Source organism: Crocodylus siamensis, chromosome 1, assembly GCF_052110815.1.
Source record: "Crocodylus siamensis isolate JL-2025a chromosome 1, ASM5211081v1, whole genome shotgun sequence".
In the NCBI taxonomy this organism is placed as follows: domain Eukaryota; kingdom Metazoa; phylum Chordata; order Crocodylia; family Crocodylidae; genus Crocodylus; species Crocodylus siamensis.
Window position 1 is genome coordinate 8,220,011 of NC_143395.1, and position 20,703 is coordinate 8,240,713.

At 47.2% G+C, this 20,703-nt stretch overlaps 1 protein-coding gene across 2 annotated transcripts in view; it reads right to left on the reverse strand.

Annotated features, from left to right (window-relative positions):
* RCAN2 (regulator of calcineurin 2) overlaps positions 1-20,703 on the reverse strand; it is a 181,396-nt gene that overhangs the window by 28,728 nt on the left and 131,965 nt on the right. For both annotated transcript variants that reach the window (XM_090031092.1, XM_090031097.1), the window contains 2 exons: positions 3,828-4,001; positions 815-986 (listed from right to left, as the gene is read on the reverse strand). In XM_090031092.1, the coding sequence (XP_089887218.1) occupies positions 815-986; positions 3,828-4,001 (346 nt within the window). The remainder of the gene's footprint in view (positions 1-814; positions 987-3,827; positions 4,002-20,703) is intronic.

The following is a 20,703-nucleotide window of genomic DNA, read 5'->3' on the forward strand; positions in this document are numbered from 1 at the left end:
CTCTAATTGTCTCTATTCATTTCTGCTTGCTTCTTTGAGCAACCCTGTAGGCAAGCCCCACTCCTGAAAGTGGGGTGTGCGTTTTTCTGTCTGTGGGCTCAGTCCTGCGAGGGTCCCTCTGTCCATGCTGAGAGGTCAGAGTGTTTAAGAAGCATTCAGCAGCTAGCAGAACTTGTCAGAAAGAAAACATATATAAGTGTTCCCTTTGGTTGCTGTATACCATGTTAACTCAAATCCAAGATGAGCCCCTCCTTCAGCATGAGGAAAAAAGCCCCTAGTCTTAGATTTATGTGCAAGGCAGAGGGTGCAAAGGGAGCATATCTGAGTCAGGGCCAGGCAGACACACAGCATCCACCTGCCCCTCCCTGCTTGCTCTCTGAAGCCCCCCACCCTACAGCCTCTGCCCCCTCCCCTCCCTTTCCTCTTAGGCACGATCCAGCTCCACTCACTGCTGGGGAAAAGCACACGTGGGCACTGCATGCCTTGCCTGACCCATCAGCAGTTGCACAGCTCTGGCACCAGGACACTCCTGCGTGGCCAGGCAGAAGCCACACGTTCATGTCCTCTATACCTGGGAGGGAACGGAGCGGGAGCCATGTCGACAGTAGCGGGGATGGAAAGGGAGCAGAGAGTCTGTGGGGAGCAGTGGGGGAAGAGGCTGCAGGGGGGTAGGCACTGTGGGGGGTGGGGCAGGCTGCAGGGGGAAGAAGTGTCGGGGCAGAGGGCAAGGGGGCTGCCTGACATTATTAACTCTTTTCCCTATTTTTGATCTGCTTGTTGATGCATTCCCATACAAGAAAGCCACAAGCCTTACCTGGTCCTAGTTTAGAAACTGCATAAAGTAGGTCATAGTTGATGACAGGTGTTGCATCATCTATTGGTTGCCATCCTACAGGAGGAGAGGCCGGAGGCGAGATGAGAAACTGTTTTGCAGGCTGTGGTGGAGCCAAATGAAGCTTGTCCCCATCTGTCTCAGAGGTCTGGACCTTTGGAGCATAATAGAAACAGAGGTTTGTTGCTTATGTTAAGGTCTGTAAGTAAAATGATAGTTGAAAGATGATTATGTAGTGTCACAAACTTCTAATGACAGATATTATTGTTTGCTGTCATCTGTGAAATGAGTTGGTGGGTCTTAATTTAGATTCCTAAAGACAGGTGTCCACACCAGAGAGACCCTCACCCCAAGCAGCATCCTCACGGGCAGTCTCAGCAGGCAGGGTGAGGACTGAGTGGTGGGCCTGGAAACTGAATGTAATCTCATCCTTAAAGGTGGAAGGCACAATGAAAGGGGCAGTGTAAGTCTGCAGTGCCCCAGGCCACCAAGTACGCTCTGAAGATATATGTAGGATTTCAACCTCCAAGCTGTGGATTCACATTTCAAAGGTCAGAAGGGGCCAGTCTGATGTCTTGTATAACCTAAGACAGGGCCAGAACAGCTTGGCTCTGGGCTAGGTGGCTTTGGCAGTGTGTCAGTGGTAGGGGGCTTTCCCTGCTCCCACACTGGGGCCATACAGCTGGAAGCTGTGCCTGAGCCGCTGCCACTTCCCCCAGCCTCCTGCTCCCCAGATGCTGCAAAGGTACAGCTTCTAACCAGTGGGGAGCTGTGCTGGGACCAGGCATCTGCAAACCACGTCTGCGCTGCTGCCACTTCTCCCCCACTCTCCCTCAGCCCTGTCCCCACACTGTGCCACAGACACAGCTGGAAGCTGCCCAGCCCCAACGCAGCTTCATCAGCTGGAAGCTGTGCCCATGCTGCAGCTGGGTGGATGCAATTTGTAGGTGCCTGGGGAGCCTGACTGTAGCCCAACAATTATAGTACTCACATGGGAGATAGGATATCATTGTCCTAATCCCTACTCCAAGGACTACTTCAGTTCTTGATCTAACAACTAGGGCTGTCAAATGATTAAAAATTTTGATCACGATTAGTTGTGCAATTGAAAAAATTATTACTCCTGATTTGAATGGCACAGCTAAAAACTCAAAATTATTCACAGAAAAACTCAAAGTTATGCAAAATTATGCAGGTATTTTGTATAGTTGGGGGATGGGTGTGGAAGGGAGGTGGGGGGGGCTGTGGGTGTGTGTGAGGGGTTTGGAGCCCAGGGAGGGGGATTCCCACATACCTTGGGTAGACTGCAGGGCACTGTGGGTCAGGAGTCAGGGGCAGCAGCAGGGCTAGGAGGGCCGTGGCTTGGGAGTGAGGGGTGGGCAGACAGACACACACACACATCGCCCAGCAGGTAAGTGTGTGAAAGGGAAGGGGTGTGGGGGTGGGAAGGACAGATTGAGGCCCCCATGGTGAGAGAGGGAGTGGGGCAGAGGCAGGGACTGGGCTGAATGGGGCCTCAGGGCAGGTTGTGGGACGGTCGGAGCTGTGGGCATCTAGAGATGCAGGGGGCTCGTACTGCTATGTGCACCCAGGGGTAGGCATAGGGGTCATGTGCCCCCCATATTTGTGCATGGGGCAGAGGTGGGCTGCCACCATGGGATGGGGCTCTGAGCCCCACTGCTGTTCCCCAGGAGCCATGCAATGCCACATGCCTACCGCTGCCAGGCAGACAGGGACGTGGCACAGCTAGTGCATGGCTCCTGGGGCAAAGACAGCAGGGTGCAGAGCCCCAGCCTGCAGCCTGCCTCTGCCCTGTGCACAAATCCGGGAGGCACATGCCCCCCATGTCCCCTCCAGAGTGCACACAGCAGTGGGAGCCGGCCCACAGCTCTGACCATCCCATGACCCACCCTGGGTTCCCATTCACCCCAATCTCTGCCCCACTCCCTCTCCAACCATGGGGGCCTCAATCTGCCCCTATGCTCTTCCCTCCCCTGCGCCCCTTCCCCTTCACACACTCAACTGCTGGGCGCTGTTCCATACACTGCAGGGCTGTGATCCTGGCCCCCTGCAGGCTGCAGCGGCATGTCTGCATCTGTGTGTGCCCCTCCCCCTGCTGCAGCTGACCAGAGCACGCACCTGGGCTGCTCTGCGGTTCTCTGGGCAGCCATCGCTGTCCCTTGGTACGACCTGGTGGTGGCAGCAACAGCAACGGAGTAGAGCCTAGGTACAGCCTCCAAAACCATGCGCACTATTAATGCATTAAAAACATTAACGCGAACAACAATTAATGCATTAACTGTGATTAACAGACAGCCCTACTAATAATTTGACATTAATAATTATTTAATTTAAGTGCCTAAACAGCCACTAGCCACTAAATTACAGGCAACCCCCACTTAGCACTCTTAGTTGGTTCCTGAAAAGCCAAACATTAAACAAAATTAGCGTTAGTGAAACTGAAAGTTTTTAACGACCTAGGATGGCAACTGCAGGCGTTTAACAAAACTCACCAAGGGCTAAGTGGCATCAGCTATCAATTTAAAAATGAGACATAGTGAAATAGTGCTAAGCAAAACAGTGTTAAGCAGGGGTTGCCTGCAGTTTATAAAAGTGTTGCATTCGCGTCTATTTTAAAAGGGATGATTTAGAAACCTACATTCAAGAGAAGTTGGGGGCATGAATCCCAATCCAATATAGCTTCCTCCCTGTAGTCCAGAGCTAGGTGTCTTAAGACCCACCCCTCTTCAGCATTTCCTGTTGCCTAGTTTAAATTCTACACTGAGTTTGTAGGTTCAGTACAGAGCTGAGAAAATTCTAGCATCTTATAGGAACCTTTTTATGACCGCAAAAAACACAGAACCAAATTCTGCTCATTGATATTAATTTCATTCAGTTTTACTAGACCATGTTTCTGCACCTATGCAATAGTGAAAAGAAACCACCCCAATAATGATGTAATAAGAGAAAGGATTTCAAGTCAAAAGGTTTTTACCTGCGCGAAGTATAGCTTTAGCTTTTTCCCTCTGAACTGTGTTTCATGCAGCTCTATCCTAGCACGAGCAGCCGAGTTAGGACTACTGAAGTTTATCCGCACACGCCTGAAGCTTTTAAACAGCTGGAAAGTCACACAGTCATCGTAGGCACGGAACAAGCCCTCAAATTTCTCCTGCAAATAAAAAACTTTGGTCAAATTATGGAGTAACTTTTCCTAATATCAAATCTATGTGACTGTGACTGTCATGGGAACTTTTAAAACTCAAAGTGAAAAAGATAAAAAAATTGCAATTTACACTCATAATTGTGACCTCATTTACATGAGTATAAATCAATCCAAAGGAATTGCATCAGAGCAGGCAAGCATTGAACTAGGCTCAGAGTAACTTAGGCCTAGATCCACAGAAGGATTTAAGTGCCTAAAGTAGAATACATGTATGATTTAGATTGGTGGAGGCCAACCTATTTAATCAGGCATGCCACAAATTAGCCCCTCACCCTCCCCAAGTGCCACTCCAATCTCCAACTGATTGTTTTGTTTTCTGCCCCCTGCCCTCTACTCCCTACCCAGTCTGCTCCTGACCTGTGCCCCTTGCCCAACCTGCTGCTTTGCTTTTTGCTTCTTGCCCTATCTGCCACTGTGCTGCCCGTTCCCTCCCCCTTCTGTTGTTTGCCCCACACACATTTCCTGTGCCACTTGGCACATGTGCTGCAAGTTGGCCACCTTCATTTACATCACTCTGCTAAGATATGCTATGTTGCTCCACGTGTGCCATCTCCTGAAGTAGTCTAGCCACATTTCCGTGGCATTTGCAGGTATGCTAATTAGCACTGTTGAGAGGCAGAGCTGATTAGCCTGCCCCAATCACTGCTTATGCATGTTATATTGAAAAGTCATTGGATAAAATAAATGAACAGTCTGTGAGCAGCATCCTGTGGAAGCAGCATTTCAGAGGAGAATGCCCTCAATCTATACCGCCTCTCTCCCTCTCTTACTTTCTTCACAATCAAGCGGTAAAGCGGGGTGGGGTGGGTTCGGTAGGGCTGGAGTGCTGTTGTATCCATGATGGATCAGAAAATGTATGAGACGCAAGGATTTTTTGTGATACCTTGTATTAGAACAACTGTATAGTTGGGAGAGACGTCTGACAGCTTTCAGGCACAGACAGACCTTCTTCAGGTTGGGGAGAGAACAGATTTTTTTTATATCATTAGGACTAGTCAAGGCCGAAATCCCAGACTGGACTAAATACCAGAACCATCAGCATTCTCTTACAAGTTCAAGCTTCTCATGTATACTTTGATCCTGCAAGAGGAGTGCTCTAAAAAGATTTTAATACAGGACCTGATCCTTTACTGGCTGGCACTTTCTCCATCCAGTTTGTTCAGGTGCAAATGGCTGTGCAACATCAGTATTTTGATGCGTCAGACAGGACAATGCAGGCTTTCAACCTGGATCTTGATAGCTCAAAAGTTTCAAGACGTGATATTAGTGCACTGTAAAATAAGAATCTTATCACAAAAGTATGAAAGGACGCTTGGGTCATTTTTACAAGTGGCTTTAAGTAGAGCGACTCCAAGAGCCGCTCTAATTCAAGTGCCTGCAGTCTCTCATGCATCAGTGTTCCCATGCTTCAAAATAGCAGCAGGGCCACTTCAACTAAAGCTCGTTGCATGAGCTTTAGTTAAATTGCCCCTGCCACCATTTTGAAGCATGGGAGAGCTGATACATGAGATGCAGAGGCTTACTGAAGTGCAATAATTAGCAAGCTCCAGCAGACTTGATTAATCAAATCTGCTCTGACGCACTGTAATTACAGCATGTCGGAGCAGCCTCCCTGCACATCTACAGGCAACCTGAGGTTCCCGTACTGAAATCAATGAGAATCCCAAGTATCCTAGAACTTTACAAAATCTGTAAAATCTAGAAATTGTGTGTGCATTCAAGGCTATTTTGAGATCACCATAAGCCAGTAAAGCCCATAATCAATACTGACATTACTTGCTTATTGTCTTTTATAGAGGTAGGGATTCGGAAACTTTAAGGCAAGAAGGAACTATTGTGACTATCTAGTCTGACCTCCTGTGTAACTCAAGCCATAGAACCCCACCAGCAATTCCTACATCCAGGCTATAGCTTGCAAGAATTATAGTGTCTCTTCCAGAAATACCTCCAATTTTGATTTTAAGATTTCAAGTGATACAGAATTTATAACATCAGTTGATACACAGAACAGTATATCCTCCTGCCACAGGAGAAGAATTGTGACTATTTTGGATTAAGCAGGGGTTAAGATATTTGTCCCAGTTTATTTCCATATGTCATAATTTACACACAGGACAACACATATCAGGTGGAAAACACTGTATAGTATGATAATAATACTCTGATTTTGGCTGTGATACACCTATATTTTCTCCAGTTGAAATAAGTATTTTCTTTCAACTTCTCTAGCTTTAATGGGCCAAAACAATCCCTGAGTCCTTCGACGAGATACCTAGAAAAGACCACAGATGACATGGGGGGGGCGGAAAAAAAAAATCAATGGCTATACTGTATTTACTGAGATATAAGATGAGGCTTCCCTCCCCATTCAACATGGGGAAAAAGCCCCTCATATTAGAGTACAAGTATCAGAGGGAAACAGCAGCAGCTGCAGCTCTGACTCTGACCCTGAGCTGTGACCACTGTCTCCTGCAGCCTCTGCTCCCCTGCTGAAGGGACGAAGGGACAAATTTAAGATGACCCTCCAAAAAGTAGATTTTAGACTTAGAAATGATTATAACAAATGTATAATCTAATTCATTAAATGTATTTACAATCTAATTTAATATCATTTATAATTAATCTATAATCTAATTATTAGGGGTTAAGTTCCAAGTTGTGTTGGATTTGAGTAAATCTGGGGAGGTATTAGCACCCTGGTCCTGATGTGTCAGTGTATGCGAGTACGGGACTGCAGCACTCAGAACAAAGCCCTTTGCAGCAGGAGGAGGAGGAGGAGCTGCAGCATGGCAAGAACTACTGCCATCACTCAAAATAAGCCTCTTAAAGGAAGAGCTGAAGCCTAGGAGAGGGCGATTGACTTTTTTTTCTTTAATTTTTGAACTAAGGGAAAGGAGACGGGAGAGGGGACTGGACCCAATGACCTGTAAGGTCCCTTCTAGCACCTGACTATAAAACTATGAAACACGAAATTTTCTCTACCATGTCTCTGAAAACGTCTTTCCTATGGGTGACGGCTCATACTAGACTGCGCTCTGTCACCCATCTTGTGGCTTCTTTGCATTGTTTTGCTCAGACGGGGAAGTGGACTGGAGGACAGCTGAAGCAGGACAGGCTGTCTTTTAGGAGCATGCCATATAAAAGTATGTCTGTGTTACCAAACCACCTGGCAATACCACCTATCAGCATGGCTGCCCATCACTTCCCATTATAAAATACATCTTTTAAGTTGCTTATAAGCTTTGATACCATAAACCACTTGGATGGAAATTTTCCATTGCAGGTCTTACCTCAGGCTAAATATTTTATAACATGCCTGACAGAACAATCCAGCAATTTCTAAGAACAAGATTAGTGAAAATAGTTCAGAAAAGAGACCTTGAAAAGTAAGAGGCACTGTAGATAGTTCTCTAAACACATCATCTCAATGTACAGCGGCAACCAAAAAACCTAATGAAATGTTATAACAGGGGTGGAGTCACCATGATGGTCGACTCGGGGTCATCAGGAAGGGCAGTTGAAGCCCAAAAATTCATCCAAAAGCGCTCCTAAATGCACAGATACTGCTAACAATCCATGGCGCTAATAAAATGCTGGGCATTATTAAGAAGGGAACTGAAAACAAAACAAAAAATATGGGACATTATACAATTTTGTGGCGAGACCACATCTTGAATGCTGCGTGCAGGTCTGGCCTCCACATCTCAAAAAAGACATAGTAGATACAATCAGAAAAGGTACAAAGAAGGGCAACCAAAATGATTAGCGGTATTGAGCAGCTGCCGTGAGAGGAGAATTAAACAGCTCTTCAGTTTGGAAACAAGAAGGCTGACGGGGGATATAATTGAGGTCTTTAAGGTCATGAAGGATATGGACAAAGTGAATAGGGAACGTGGCTCTTACTGACCAAGTCCCAGAATACTAGAACTAGGGAGCAGTGACTGAAATTACCAGCAGAGAGGTTTGAAATAAAGAAGAGACAGGACTTTTTTATGCAGCATGTTGTTACCTTGTGGGACAGAGACATAACCAGCTCTTCCAGCCCTGAGTTTGTGCTGTAATACAAATAAGGGAGAAGAAACCATATATCAAGTGGCTTCCTGGGTAGCAGAGGGAATTTCCTGTACTTTTCTGAATGCTAGCAGCACTCTTACTAGCAAAGTACAGACATTTGGGGAGGATAAATCGAGTTTGAAATGGCCACTCAATCTAAATTTAGCCCGTCCCAGGGCTGACCTTACACTTACAGCCCCACCCCCAGTGACCCGCAATCAGTCTAAACCTGTAACTGAACAGAAGTTCCCTGCACCCAAACTGATCTAAAAATTGCAACACCTGGATTAAGACATACCTGGATCTGTGTAGTATCAGATTTACTCAATTTAGGTCAAACTGGGACGTGATACTTCTGTATACTTTCCCCGTATAGCCTCAGGGCTGGGAAATCCCAGCTGTTGTCCTCAGCCCTGGGGCTGCTCTTTTCATGCCCCCTCAACTCTGGGTTATTTTTTGCCCCGCTGGTCCCTTGCTCCTCCAGCCAGCCTCTCAGCCCTATCCCACAAGCTGCAGCCACTTTCATCAGCATTTGCTCCTGCTGGAGCCGAGCAAGTAAGTCCCAATATGGGGAGAGGCAGGAGGGATGGGTGTCAGGGTGACACCCACCCCCCATGGGTCATGCTGTCCCCCACTCCTCATGGTTTGTGCCTCCCCACCATTCCCTGGCAGACCCTCAAACCCCTTCAGCTTGCTAGACCCTCAAAGCCCCCCCATCCTGATTTACCTGATACTGGGCAGACATTTTGAACCAATTTAACCTCCCCCTAGCCCCCCTGAATGTCTGTACTGAGTCATTAAGCACCGACGAAGAAACACTGGAGTGTCTTCAAAAAAGCTGATTTAGGTTGGAAACTGAATAAAATGTTGGGAACTCATAAAAGCACTGTGAGCCTTATTCTGCTAACTGTCCTGTTTTATGCTGGCATAGCTGCTTGTAGAGCCAGGGAGGGGATGACAGAGGGTGACTGCACCAGAGAGCAAGGGAGTTTCTCGCCTGCCGTGACATGAACTCACCAGACTGTGGATGCTTCTTCTCTAAATTGGTGCTTGGGACTGATGCCCCTCTTGCCCACCGCCCAGTCATGCTTTTCAAGTTATGCTACTGAACTCAAGCTCTTTGTCTGATTAATGTACAGCTCTGCAAACTATCCTGTGTCCCATACCAACTGAAACTTGGTCACCCAATTAAAAAAAACAACCCATACATCTGGGTTTTTCTGATTTTCAGCTGATAACAATAATATCGACCTCAGCAGAGGGCATTAATCATCAGCTGCACTTAATGGCACTCAGCAGCATTTTGAGCCATCCAACTCCTCCCAGCTAGTCATTAATCCCCAGGAAATGCCTTTTGCCTTGACTGTTACTGTCTTTGACTTTTACTATCTGCTGAATGTACATATTTTGCTAATAAAGGCCTCTTCTAGGGGCTATTCTGATCTATATCGTACGCATTATAAAGAGCAATATAAATTCTCCTCTCCTTTAGATGAATAAGACCTTATAAGTGTGTGGGATAAATAATGCAAGGCTGATAAATCTCAACTTGGTTTTTATTTTGTTAAAAAAGAATATTTTCAAGAAGCTGCATCATGAGATGCACTGAAAATGATGGTGAAGACATAGCCAATCCCAGAAGCTAATGGTATTAGCACAGAAACTAAGTGTGTGCTAATGAAATTTACTGATGGCATGAGATTAAGCTGGCACAGGAACAAATGAAGCTAAGCTAAATATGAAGACATTGAAACTGGAAATTAGAAGAGCATTCCTGTTCCCAACCATCCGAGCCAAGAGGTTCTGGAACAGCCTTTCCATCACAGTAGCAGCGGCAGAAACCCAGTTAGTTTTAAGATGTTCCGGTTTATGAAAGGCATAATATGATATGGGATAGGCCTGTCAAGAGTGACATGGCATGACTGCCTACAACAGCAAGTGCCCTTTCAGTTCCATGTTTTTCTCATTTATTTACCACCAATCTACCTGCTTTTTTCATAGACACCTCTACTGGTATTTTAGTCCTTTAAGATAAGAGCAAAAGCCATTTGAAATCAGTGGAAGTCTTTCTATAGACCTCAATGTTCTGTGGATCAGTTGTAGCACTCAAAACATAATAACTTCTTTACTTTTGGCATATTTCTGTTCAATACCACTGTTTCACATTTGATCTGTAAGTCACATTTTGACCTCCAGAGTTAACATTTTATTCTTTCATAGATTTCATAGACATCAGGGCTGGAAGGGACCTCGGGAGATCATCGAGTCCAGCCCCCTGCCCAAAGGGCAGGAAGTCAGCTGGGGTCATAGGATCCCAGCAAGATAAGCATCCAATTTACTCTTGAAGGTGTTCAATGTAGGTGCTTGAACCACCTCCGCTGGCAGACTGGTCCAGACCTTGGGGGCTCGGACAGTAAAGAAATTCTTCCTTATGTCCAGCCTGAAACGGTCTTGCAGGAGTTTGTGACCGTTCGACCTAGTCATCCCTTGGGGCGCTCTGGTGAACAGACGTTCCCCCAGATCCTGGTGGTCACCCCTGATAAACTTATAGGTGTCCATCAGATCACCCCTGAGCCTGCACTTTTCCAGGCTAAAGAGTCCCATGGCTCTCAGCCTGTCATCGTAAGATCTGTTTTCCTGACCTCTGATCATGCGCGTGGCTCTCCTCTGGACTCTCCCAAGCTTCTCCACATCCTTTTTGAATTGTGGAGCCCAAAACTGGACGCAGTACTCCAGCTGTGGCCTCACCAAGGCCGAGTACAAGGGGAGAATGACATCCCGGGATTTGCTCGAGAAGCATCTATGGATGCACGCCAGCATTTTGGTCGCTTTACTAGCCGCAGCATCGCACTGCAGGCTCATGTTCATCTTGTGGTCAATGATGACCCCCAAGTCTCTTTCTTCTGTAGTGCTATCCAACGTAGCACTGCCGAGCCTATGAGGGTGCTGCAGGTTTTTCCTCCCAAGGTGGAGAACCTGGCATTTTTTGGTGTTAAACACCATGAGGTTCTCGTCTGCCCATTTGCTGAGCTTGTCCAGGTCAGCCTGGATCACCCGCCTATCTTCTGGCGTGGATGCTTTGCCCCAAAGTTTGGTGTCATCGGCGAACTTGGCCAGTCCACTCCTGACTCCAACGTCCACATAATTAATGAAGAAACTGAACAGTATGGGTCCAAGGACAGAGCCTTGAGGGACCCCACTGGTCACAGGGCACCACAATGAGTGACTGCCATCAATCACAACCCTCTGGGTCCGACCACGGAGCCAGGTTCCCAGCCAGCGGATCGTGGTGGAGTCAAGGCCACAACTGGCCAGTTTGGCCAACAGGTGATCATGGGATACCAGATCAAAAGCTTTTTTGACGTCAAGATATATGACATCAATCTCTTCTCCCTTGTCCAGGTGATAGGTCACCTGGTCATAGAAGGAAATGAGATTGGTCAAACAAGACCTACCCGCAACAAGCCCGTGCTGGCTGTCCCTTAGAATGTTAGCCTGGGCCAGTCCCTCAAGGATGGCCTCCTTAATAAACTTTTCTAAGATCTTCCCCAGGATAGAAGTCAGGCTAATGGGCCTGTAGTTAGCCGGATCCACTCTCCTCCCTTTCTTGAAGATCGGCACCACATTGGCCTTCTTCCAGTCTTCCGGCACTACACCAGAGCGCCAGGAGTTTTCAAAGATCCGTGCCAGGGGCTGGGCTATGACGCTCGCCAGCTCCTTGAGTACCCTGGGGTGCAGGTTGTCAGGGCCAGCTGACTTGAAGGTATCCAGCCTCTCAAGGTGTTCCTTCACGAGGTCAGCATTGACGGCGGGTAGGGGATCCCCCTCACCCAGATTTCCCTGTCCCATAGCAGGCATGGGCATCCCGTGTGACTGATGAAAGACTGACACAAAGTACCTATTTAATAGGTTGGCTTTTTCCTGGGCGTCAGTTGTCAGTTGCCCCATCTGGTTTAGCAGAGGTGCAACATTGCCCTTGCTTTTCCTCCGGCTCCCCACATATCTGAAAAAGGACTTTGTGTTGTCCTTGATGCCTGAAGCTAGTTGGAGTTCAGTTGCAGCCTTGGCTTTCCTGGTTTGGTCCCTGCAGGACCGGACCAGCGCGGAGTAATCCTCCTTGGAGGTGAATCCCGTCCTCCATCCTTTGTAGGCTTTCCTTTTTAGCCACAGGAGGTCCGCTAGGTCTCTGGAGAGCCAGGGGGCTGCTGTGCCTTCTTGCTGCCTTTCCTCCGTGTTGGAATAGATTTAGCTTGTGCACTGAGGATCGCTTCCTTGAGAAGCAACCACTCTTCTTGAACTCCCATCTCCCTGGGGTCATGGTCCCTGAGGGCCTGACTGACAAGCTCAAGAGGCTAGTCGAAGTCGGCTTTTCTGAAGTCAAGGACTTCTGTGTTGCTGACTGACTTGCCAGCTTTACGGCGGACGGTGAAGGTGATCAGCTCGTGGTCGCTGTCACCCAACTTCCCATCAATCACTAGGTCGCCGATTAGGTCGTCCCCCGTAGCCAGTACCAGGTCAAGCAGCGCTTTGCCTCTCGTTGGCCCATAGACTTCTTGAGCCAGGTAGAGGTCATCCACGCACGAGAGAAAGCTTTGCGCCCGCTCAGATTTAGCTGAGTGATCTTCCCACGAGTTGTCCGGATAATTGAAGTCACCCATGACAACCAAGGTCCTGGAGCAAGCAGCCTCAGTCAGTTCCCGGGCGAACTCCTGGTCAAGCTCGGGACTTTGAGTGGGAGGTCTGTAGTAGACTCCCACCGTTGTGTCCCCTGTGCCGAATTCCCCACGAATTTTTACCCAGAGGGTCTCTAGCTGTCCATGCCGGTCGCCAACATCAGCTTGCAGGGACATGTAGCTTTCCTTCACGTAGAGAGGTACACCTCTGCCCCTTTTGTCAACACGATCCCTCCTGTATAGGGTATAGCCCTCTATACCTGTGGTCCAGTCATGGGTGGAGTCCCACCAGGTCTCCGTTATCCCAATGACATCATATTTCTTTGCACTGAGCAGGAGGACAAGCTCGTCCTGCTTGTTGCCCAGGCTCCTGGCATTAGTGTACAGGCAGGCAAGTGTGCCCTTGGGGGCTCTTGCCTTGCCCACAGATTGTGCCAGGGCTGGGGCAGGGGTGGGCTCCCTTAAGTGCCCCCTTAAGTGCCTTGGTCCGCTGGCTTTGCAAGGGCCGTTCAGCGGGCCAGCAGGGGCAGTAGCCCCCCCATCCCCCAGCGGGCTTAGTTTAAAGCCCGGTGGAGCAGGTCAGCCAGCCTGGCTGAGAAGAGCCTCCTCCCCAGGGGAGAAAGGTAGAGGCCATCTCTTCCCAGCAGCTCGCTGCCTCTCTCTCCAAAGAGCGGGCTGTGGTCATGGAAGCCAAAGCCTTCCTGATAACACCAGCGCCGCAGTCTTTGGTTCACCGCGTGGATCCTCCTCTCCCTCCTCAGCCCATAGCCCGAGACTGGGAGGATCGACGAAAACACCACCTGAGCTCCCAGACCCCTAAGCCCCACTCCCAACTCCCTGTAGCGCCTCATGACCTGGCTGGGGTTGCTCCGAGCCGTGTCATTGGTGCCCACATGAATAAGGAGCATGGGGTAGTGGTCTGTGGGTCTCCAGAGTTAACATTTTATTCTTTTTCCCTAGATTTTTTCATTGGATCAAAACAAACATTCAGAGGGACATTTGTCCACTTTGAAGCTATTTTTTAAAATTCCTGCATGCAATTAATTATTTGGATTTTTAATACTGTACATATAAGGAAGTAGTCCGAGTCAAGACCTGAATGTATGGTTATGATATGAAGATTTCTCCTGAAATATTCCTTGTTCAATATAATTTTTTATTACAGCCAGGTTGAAATTGAGGCTGAAACAAGATGAAATCTCCCAGAGTCAAGCTACACTGATGTAATTCTAATGGCACAAACTGACGGAACTGATAGAAATGGGATGAAGTTTGGCAGTGCAAATTGTAAAGTCTGTCCCTGAGACGAACAACAGGAATTTCTGCCAGAATCTGGGAGCTCATCAATTGGAAATGAGAGAGGAGGAGAAGGACCTGGGCTTACTAGTAGATTATATGATGATGACAGTGGGACACAAAAATGATGAGCCTGTAAAGATAAATGCAATCCTAGGACATGCCAAGGGTTAATGCCAGAGTACAAGGCTCTGATACAAGCCCACTGAACACGCTGCGTATAATTTTGGTCCCCTATCTGCAAGAAAGATCATTTAAACTCAAGGGGTTCAGGTAAGGTCTGCTTAGGATGATCAGTGGGATGGAGAGCCTATCAGATGGCTGGAGGCTGAGACAGCTTGGTAATTTTAGTCTACCAGAAGTAAAGCATGGGCTATATTGCAGTCTGTACATGCCTCCGGAGGTAAACACCAGGGAAATAAAGAGAGCTATTTAAACTAGAAGGCAAAGATGGCACAAGAACAAAAGGGTATAAACTGGCTAGGAATAAATTTGGCCACAGATCAGAACAAGGTTCTCAACTCTCAGAGCAGAGTTCTGGCACCACCTCCCTATGGGGACAGTGATGGCAACCCGCCTAAATAGCTTTATGAAGGCATTTGATCAAGTTATGAAACAAATGGCAGTATATAATGTGGTGCAGGATGTAGCAGGGATGAAACTGAATGACCCAGGAAGTAGCCCTATGCTCCCAGATGCACACCAAAGCCAAGCAGACTTTCTATCTCCACAAGCTGCCCTTTGTGTGAATGCTATGTGGATTTGTAGAGCTGGCCAAAACGTTTAATTCAAGAGTTTTTGACAAAACTAACTTTTTTGTACTGAACATTTGTGGCTTTGTTGTTTTTTTAACTCGTTCTCTTATCAAGTTTAGGCTTTTTAATTAAGAAAAAGAAACAAACTCAACCCCCAGTTTCTGAGAAGCAGCAGAAGGACGGATGGAAGGAAGGAAACTTATGGGTCAGCACTGGTGTAAAAGCATTTCCACATTCGAGACAGCTCCTAAGCATGAGAACTTTTAATTAAATGTCCAAACAATGGGGTTCAAAGACTTACAAGAGCATATACGGATGGTTATATGGTATATATGAGTCTCCTCTGACCCATGAGAGAGGAGCACAAGAGGGAGTATAACTATTTAAAGCCCCAAAACAAAGGGTACCCCCTTTGGAAAGTTGAGGCCTGTGTTCTGGTCCCAGCTGTCAGGATTATTTCTGTTTTTAACCAATGACTATGTAACGGAAAATACAAAAACTGTTGTAGGAACAAAGACCAGAACCCAGTACTCCTCTCAAGGGAGTGCCCTCATCACCGGCATAGTCAGGGTCCTTATCCCTTCCTTATACTCATTCTAGCTGCACTGATCTGCATTCCCAGCTGCCTAATGATGCCTGCAACACAAGGTTTGGATGATGTCCTCACCCTATCTATAAACCACAGACTTGATTGTGTTAAGCACTGCCTAAACAGAGACTACAGATTCTTATCCCATTACCTGGATTAGCTTTTATAAACCCTGTGTCCCTCAATGGGTTAAGCACTTTGCTTTTCTCTCTCCTGCCTACCTAGTCTCTCTCAACAGTGCCCTCTCCTTTTTCCTCCCTCCTTCCCTACCCTTTGTATTTTGATTACTGCTTTCAATTCAGAAATCTTTCCTCCAGCCCATGCACAGCATTTGATGAAAGCCTTCTGATGCAAGATTATATTATACAGCTCTGATTTAGTTAGTCTACAAAGGTACAAATCTACCCCCAGCCGTCTGCCTCTGGTATTTTAAACCAGTGTATTAGAATAGCTAGTAAGGGATTAACAGCACCATATTCTCATTCACTTGAGAAAGGGCAAGGGTAAGATATGTGCCATCATCTTTAGATGTGGGTCTCTAAGACTTGGGTTTATGTTTGATTTTTTTCTCTGTACCAAAAGCTCCACAGCAGCTGCAACAGGGAGTAGTTTCATTGCAGCACCACAGCCAAGACAAAAAATCTTCCTCTTAATCTATTTCCAGGGCAAAAGGTAACACTCCAACTCAAACTGCTTTCTAGGGGCATCTTTACACGTGCACCAGGATGGGGGGAGAGGGACTGCTTTGATTAGAGCAGTTCCTGGGAGCTATTCTAATTAAAGCACCTGCAGCATCTTGTGTATTCAGTGTCCCATGCTTAAAAATGGCGGCAGAGTTAAACAAGCTTTAGTTAAAGTGCCCCGCCACCATTTTGAAGCGCAGGGATGCTGAATACACGACGCTGAGGCTGCTGGAGCATGCTAATTCGCATGCTTCAGCAGACTTGGTTAACTGAATCTGCTCCAGAACTCATTGGAGAAGGCATTGGGCTTGTGCACAGGTGCCCTAGGGTCCGAGTCTGTTCTCTACACATAGAATTTACACTGCTACCAAAGGGAAGACCATAATGTCAGATGCATATCAAGTAGGAAGGCTAACGTAAACTGGAGAAATGTGCTCTTCAGCACGCCACCTGCATATGAACATTTTAACCAGTGAGAACTTTTCTGTGCGTTTGAAATTGTGTAATAAATGACAAAACCCAGGTATCACAACAGCCAGCCTGAATTCTGAAGCACTCAACAATGATCAACCTGTAAGATTGCTTTGTATTCTTGCACATAGATCGGCGTGTCCTTTATTGCACAATGAACAGTATTGAGACAGTAGCATTCTAAACAATGCACCCTTGCATGTTTTTTTTATTATCTTATGGTAGGAAGCAGTTGTTCCAGACCACAGTTGTCCAAGGAAACAACAGATCAATGTCACCAAATACTGAAAGACAACAAACCAGCATTTCATTATATTCATGAGACTACGCCAATTTTTTCTCTGTACTTTGTGCATCTCTTCATTTATTTTTAGGAGCCATGGTTACCTAGATTATACTTGATAGCCTTAGGTTGAAAATAAGAAGTACAGGAAGGAGTAACATAATAAAATAGGTTTTAAAGTTGGATTTGAGCAGGGGGTGGGGAATAAAACAACTTTCCCAGGGGCAAACACTGTACATTTTGGTTCAGGCTTGCCAAAACTGTTCATGCTATTGCAGCTTCATTAATCTTAATGGGATTTCTAGTTCCAATAAGTCCATGAATGCGCAATAAAAAAATAAGCCTTTATTTAATCTTTTCTTATTTCATGTTCCAGTGCCTTATAGTATAATGACTGTATTCTCTATGCATCCTGAGCAGGGTTGCCAACTATCTGTTATGAACAGGCTAAAAACCTTTATGTGTAAAGTCAGTAAAAAATATGGAGCCATCCGTAAAAAATAACAAAAAAACCCTAAGCAACCACAAATTTGATTGAAGTTCCGTCCTCTGAACAAGAGTGGATGTTGAAGGACAGACAGAGCAGAGTAGGGCCACCTTGCATCTGAGCAGGAGTACACCTTCGCACAGGGGTGGGCAAAATACGGGAATGGGTCAGGACCTGGTCATGCTCGCACCAGTGACAGCTGCATGGGGAGGAACTTCCAGTGGCAGTGATCAGGGGGCAGAACGTCCAGTCCCAAGATGGCAACCAGGGGGTGGGGCAACTGAAGGGGCGGGGCTACCCATGTAGCCCTCAACAGCTTGCCAAAACTCATCAAGCGGCCCTCCACCCAAAATAATTGCCTGCCGCTGGCTTAGCACTCTGCTGGCACCTCTCGCTCCGGGTTTCATGGCCCACAGAAGCCTCCATAGACCACTCCCCACAAGCCATGTGCTGCTACTGCTGTCTCATCACCTGTCATACTGCTGGCCTCACAGGTAGGTAGGGCCACATGGCCCCAGACAAGATGGAGGAGGGGTGATACAGCTGGGACAGAGCTGCAGAGCTGGGAGGTGGGGTGAGGCATTGAGTGGGAGTCCACATCAAGACCAGGACAGTAGGGCCAGCTGAGGGGAAGGGAGGGCAGCATGGTGCAGAGCGCAGTCAGCGGTATCAGGGTATGAGGGTGAGTAGGGAGCTCCTGGGGTGGAGGCAGCATGGTGTAAAACCAATGGTGCAGTCAAGCAGGGTTGCCAGCCTAACACATTGTTTTTTACTGATAATCTGCAAACTTTTGACTGAAGCCTTGCTGGCAACCCGGACCCTGAGGTTGCGTTGTTCGATAGGATGTCCCAATCCGTATTCGCTTAGGATGACAACCCAAACTGTGAAGTGACAGTCTCTTAACGTGAAAGCAGAGTACAGCAATGTGTAAATCCTTCTATAAGGGCATTTACAATCAGAATTACAATATGGAATGTTGTCCTCCTGCTGTCCTGTATGTGTGGATGCAGAATGCTAAACAGCTACTTCACCTGGTAGTCTTCTCCTTTAAGAAAGACGTTGATAACTAGCCATGCATACTCATGGTCCACTGACCACACTTTTCTCTTTCCACAGCGCCAACCTTAAGCAAACATGTACTAGCCATACAAGAAGTTAGTATGGATTCATATTTTCTGGCACCTAAGTGCTGCTAAGTACCCTCGCATGCTCTCTGTGTACAAACTTGCCGCAGGGAAGATGATCCTTGGTCTTTGGTTGTTACAAGCCAGCATTTTGACACATGGCTCTGCATCTTACACTATGAGTTTTGCTGTTTAAATATCAGTGTAGGGTCACAGAAGTAAAAAGTCTCCTTCAAGAATCTCATCTGATATGTACGCCTGTGCATACATGAGGCAGAATGATTATTTTCATTTTAATATAATAAAAGCCATCGTGTGTCTGTCTGTCTGTAATGCTTTATTTGCACTCTGATTGGTTGCTTCCGCAGCCAATCACAATGCTGACAGAAACAACTGATTAGAGCGCTCCAAGAGCATTCCAGACAGAAGGCAGCGGTGGTGCGCTGCCATGATGGCAGGGATGGAGGGCACAGTGTGGGGGGGTGAGTGGCCAGTGCTGTGGCCTCACCCCCCAACCCCCCGCTCCCTGGAGGCGGCAGCGGCACAGGGTGCTGCCGGAGGGGATGGCGGGACAAGCTCCCCCCGCCAAATTTTTGGGAGGAGGTACAGGGTGGTGGTGCTCTGTCCTTGCCTCCCTTTCCTGCCCCCCACCCCCATTCCTGATGGGCAATTGGCTACTGATAACATAAATAGTTTAGGGAGCAACAAAGCCATGTAAAGCAGGTGTGTGGTGGCAGGGGAGATGTCAAAAGGTGTTTGGTATTCAACATATTGTAAAAGCTTGAGATGAAAAAGCAGGTCAGAAGTTCTGAGCTGGAAGAAATCACTGAAATGAGGCCAGATCAAAGCTCCTGATCCTTATGCACTTCCTTACTTCACCTATCAAATCTCTGCCTTTGGTTCCCAATTGTGGCTCTGACTCTCAGAAAGTCTGACCCTGGCTCCGGATGCCAGCATATCTGGACTCTGACTTCAGCTCCCAATTCCTGTTCTGAGTCCTGGCATATGCCGACGCCAGCACTGGCCCAACTCCAGTTCTAACTCCTGGTATCTGCAGACCCGCAGCTCCCTGACAACACAGCGCCAGACTTCACTCATGTTAAGCGATGGTCCCTGACCAGCCACCCCCAGTCCCTACCAGGGACCTCACCCTGCAGCTGAAGCAGCAGACCCCCAAGCCACTTACCAGGCCTAGCTCCCTCGGGGAAGATTTGGGAGGAACCCTACAATCTGTGTGCTAAGGACGAGGCGATGCTGCCTCTTCACGCTGGCAGAGCTCCAGCATACACTTGTGTTCAGCTTCCAACACAGCCGTACAACAAATGGGGCCGAGATGCTATCTGACCAAGAGCTTAATGAAATTCGCAGTCGCGTTTCAGGAGAGGCCGACAACTGTCAGGGGCACAAGATTCTGCTGCGTTGCCTTTTCTGATTTTAACCAGCTCACATCCCTGTTTACCTCACAAAATGACGCACATTCCTGCTGCTTAGCTCCACTCATCTGGAAACCAAAGGCTCCTTCAAGATGAAATAAATTGTTCCTGTGGCATTGCCCAGGGGGTGAGTTAATATAATTCGGAGAGTTCTCAATTCAATTTCACACCCCATGATTAAGCCAAGAGAAACGCTCCCCCTCCCCCGTCAACTGACTGGGACTTGGATTTCTTTTTTACGAGAGCATGGAGTGATACAGTAGAGGAGTGGGAGAGATTTCACATTTGAAGCTTTCTAATTCTAGATGCTGTATAAAGTAGTTTTATTTTCTTTCAGGGATGGCCAATTATCTGGCCAGGTACACATGATGTTATTGGTCCTGATCCTACCATTAGGGAACATGAACTGCTCTGGGAAGCTTTCCTTCCTGATCCCTAAGGAAGCTGTGGCAGATTCCTGTCCTGCATACTGCACTGCATGGCATACCGTGCAGGAAGAGCCATCATGTTAGGAAAGGTGAGAGTAGGCCTCTGGAAGAACTAACACAACCCTGAAACTCCACTTATTGCTTAGTAACTTGAAATGTTGACTTGGGGAGTCCTTTCATAGGTCACATCTCTGTTGAAGTGTGACATTTGAAAAGCAGCTTGAAAAATTAAGCTGCTGATGCAGGCAGGAATTGTAGAGGGCCACCCTTCTGGAAGGAGTATCCATGCTGATGTCGATTCAAATTAATGACCAGATAACATATGCAGTGAAGTTCAAATCACTCTTCCATGCACATTTCCTTTCTCATCCAT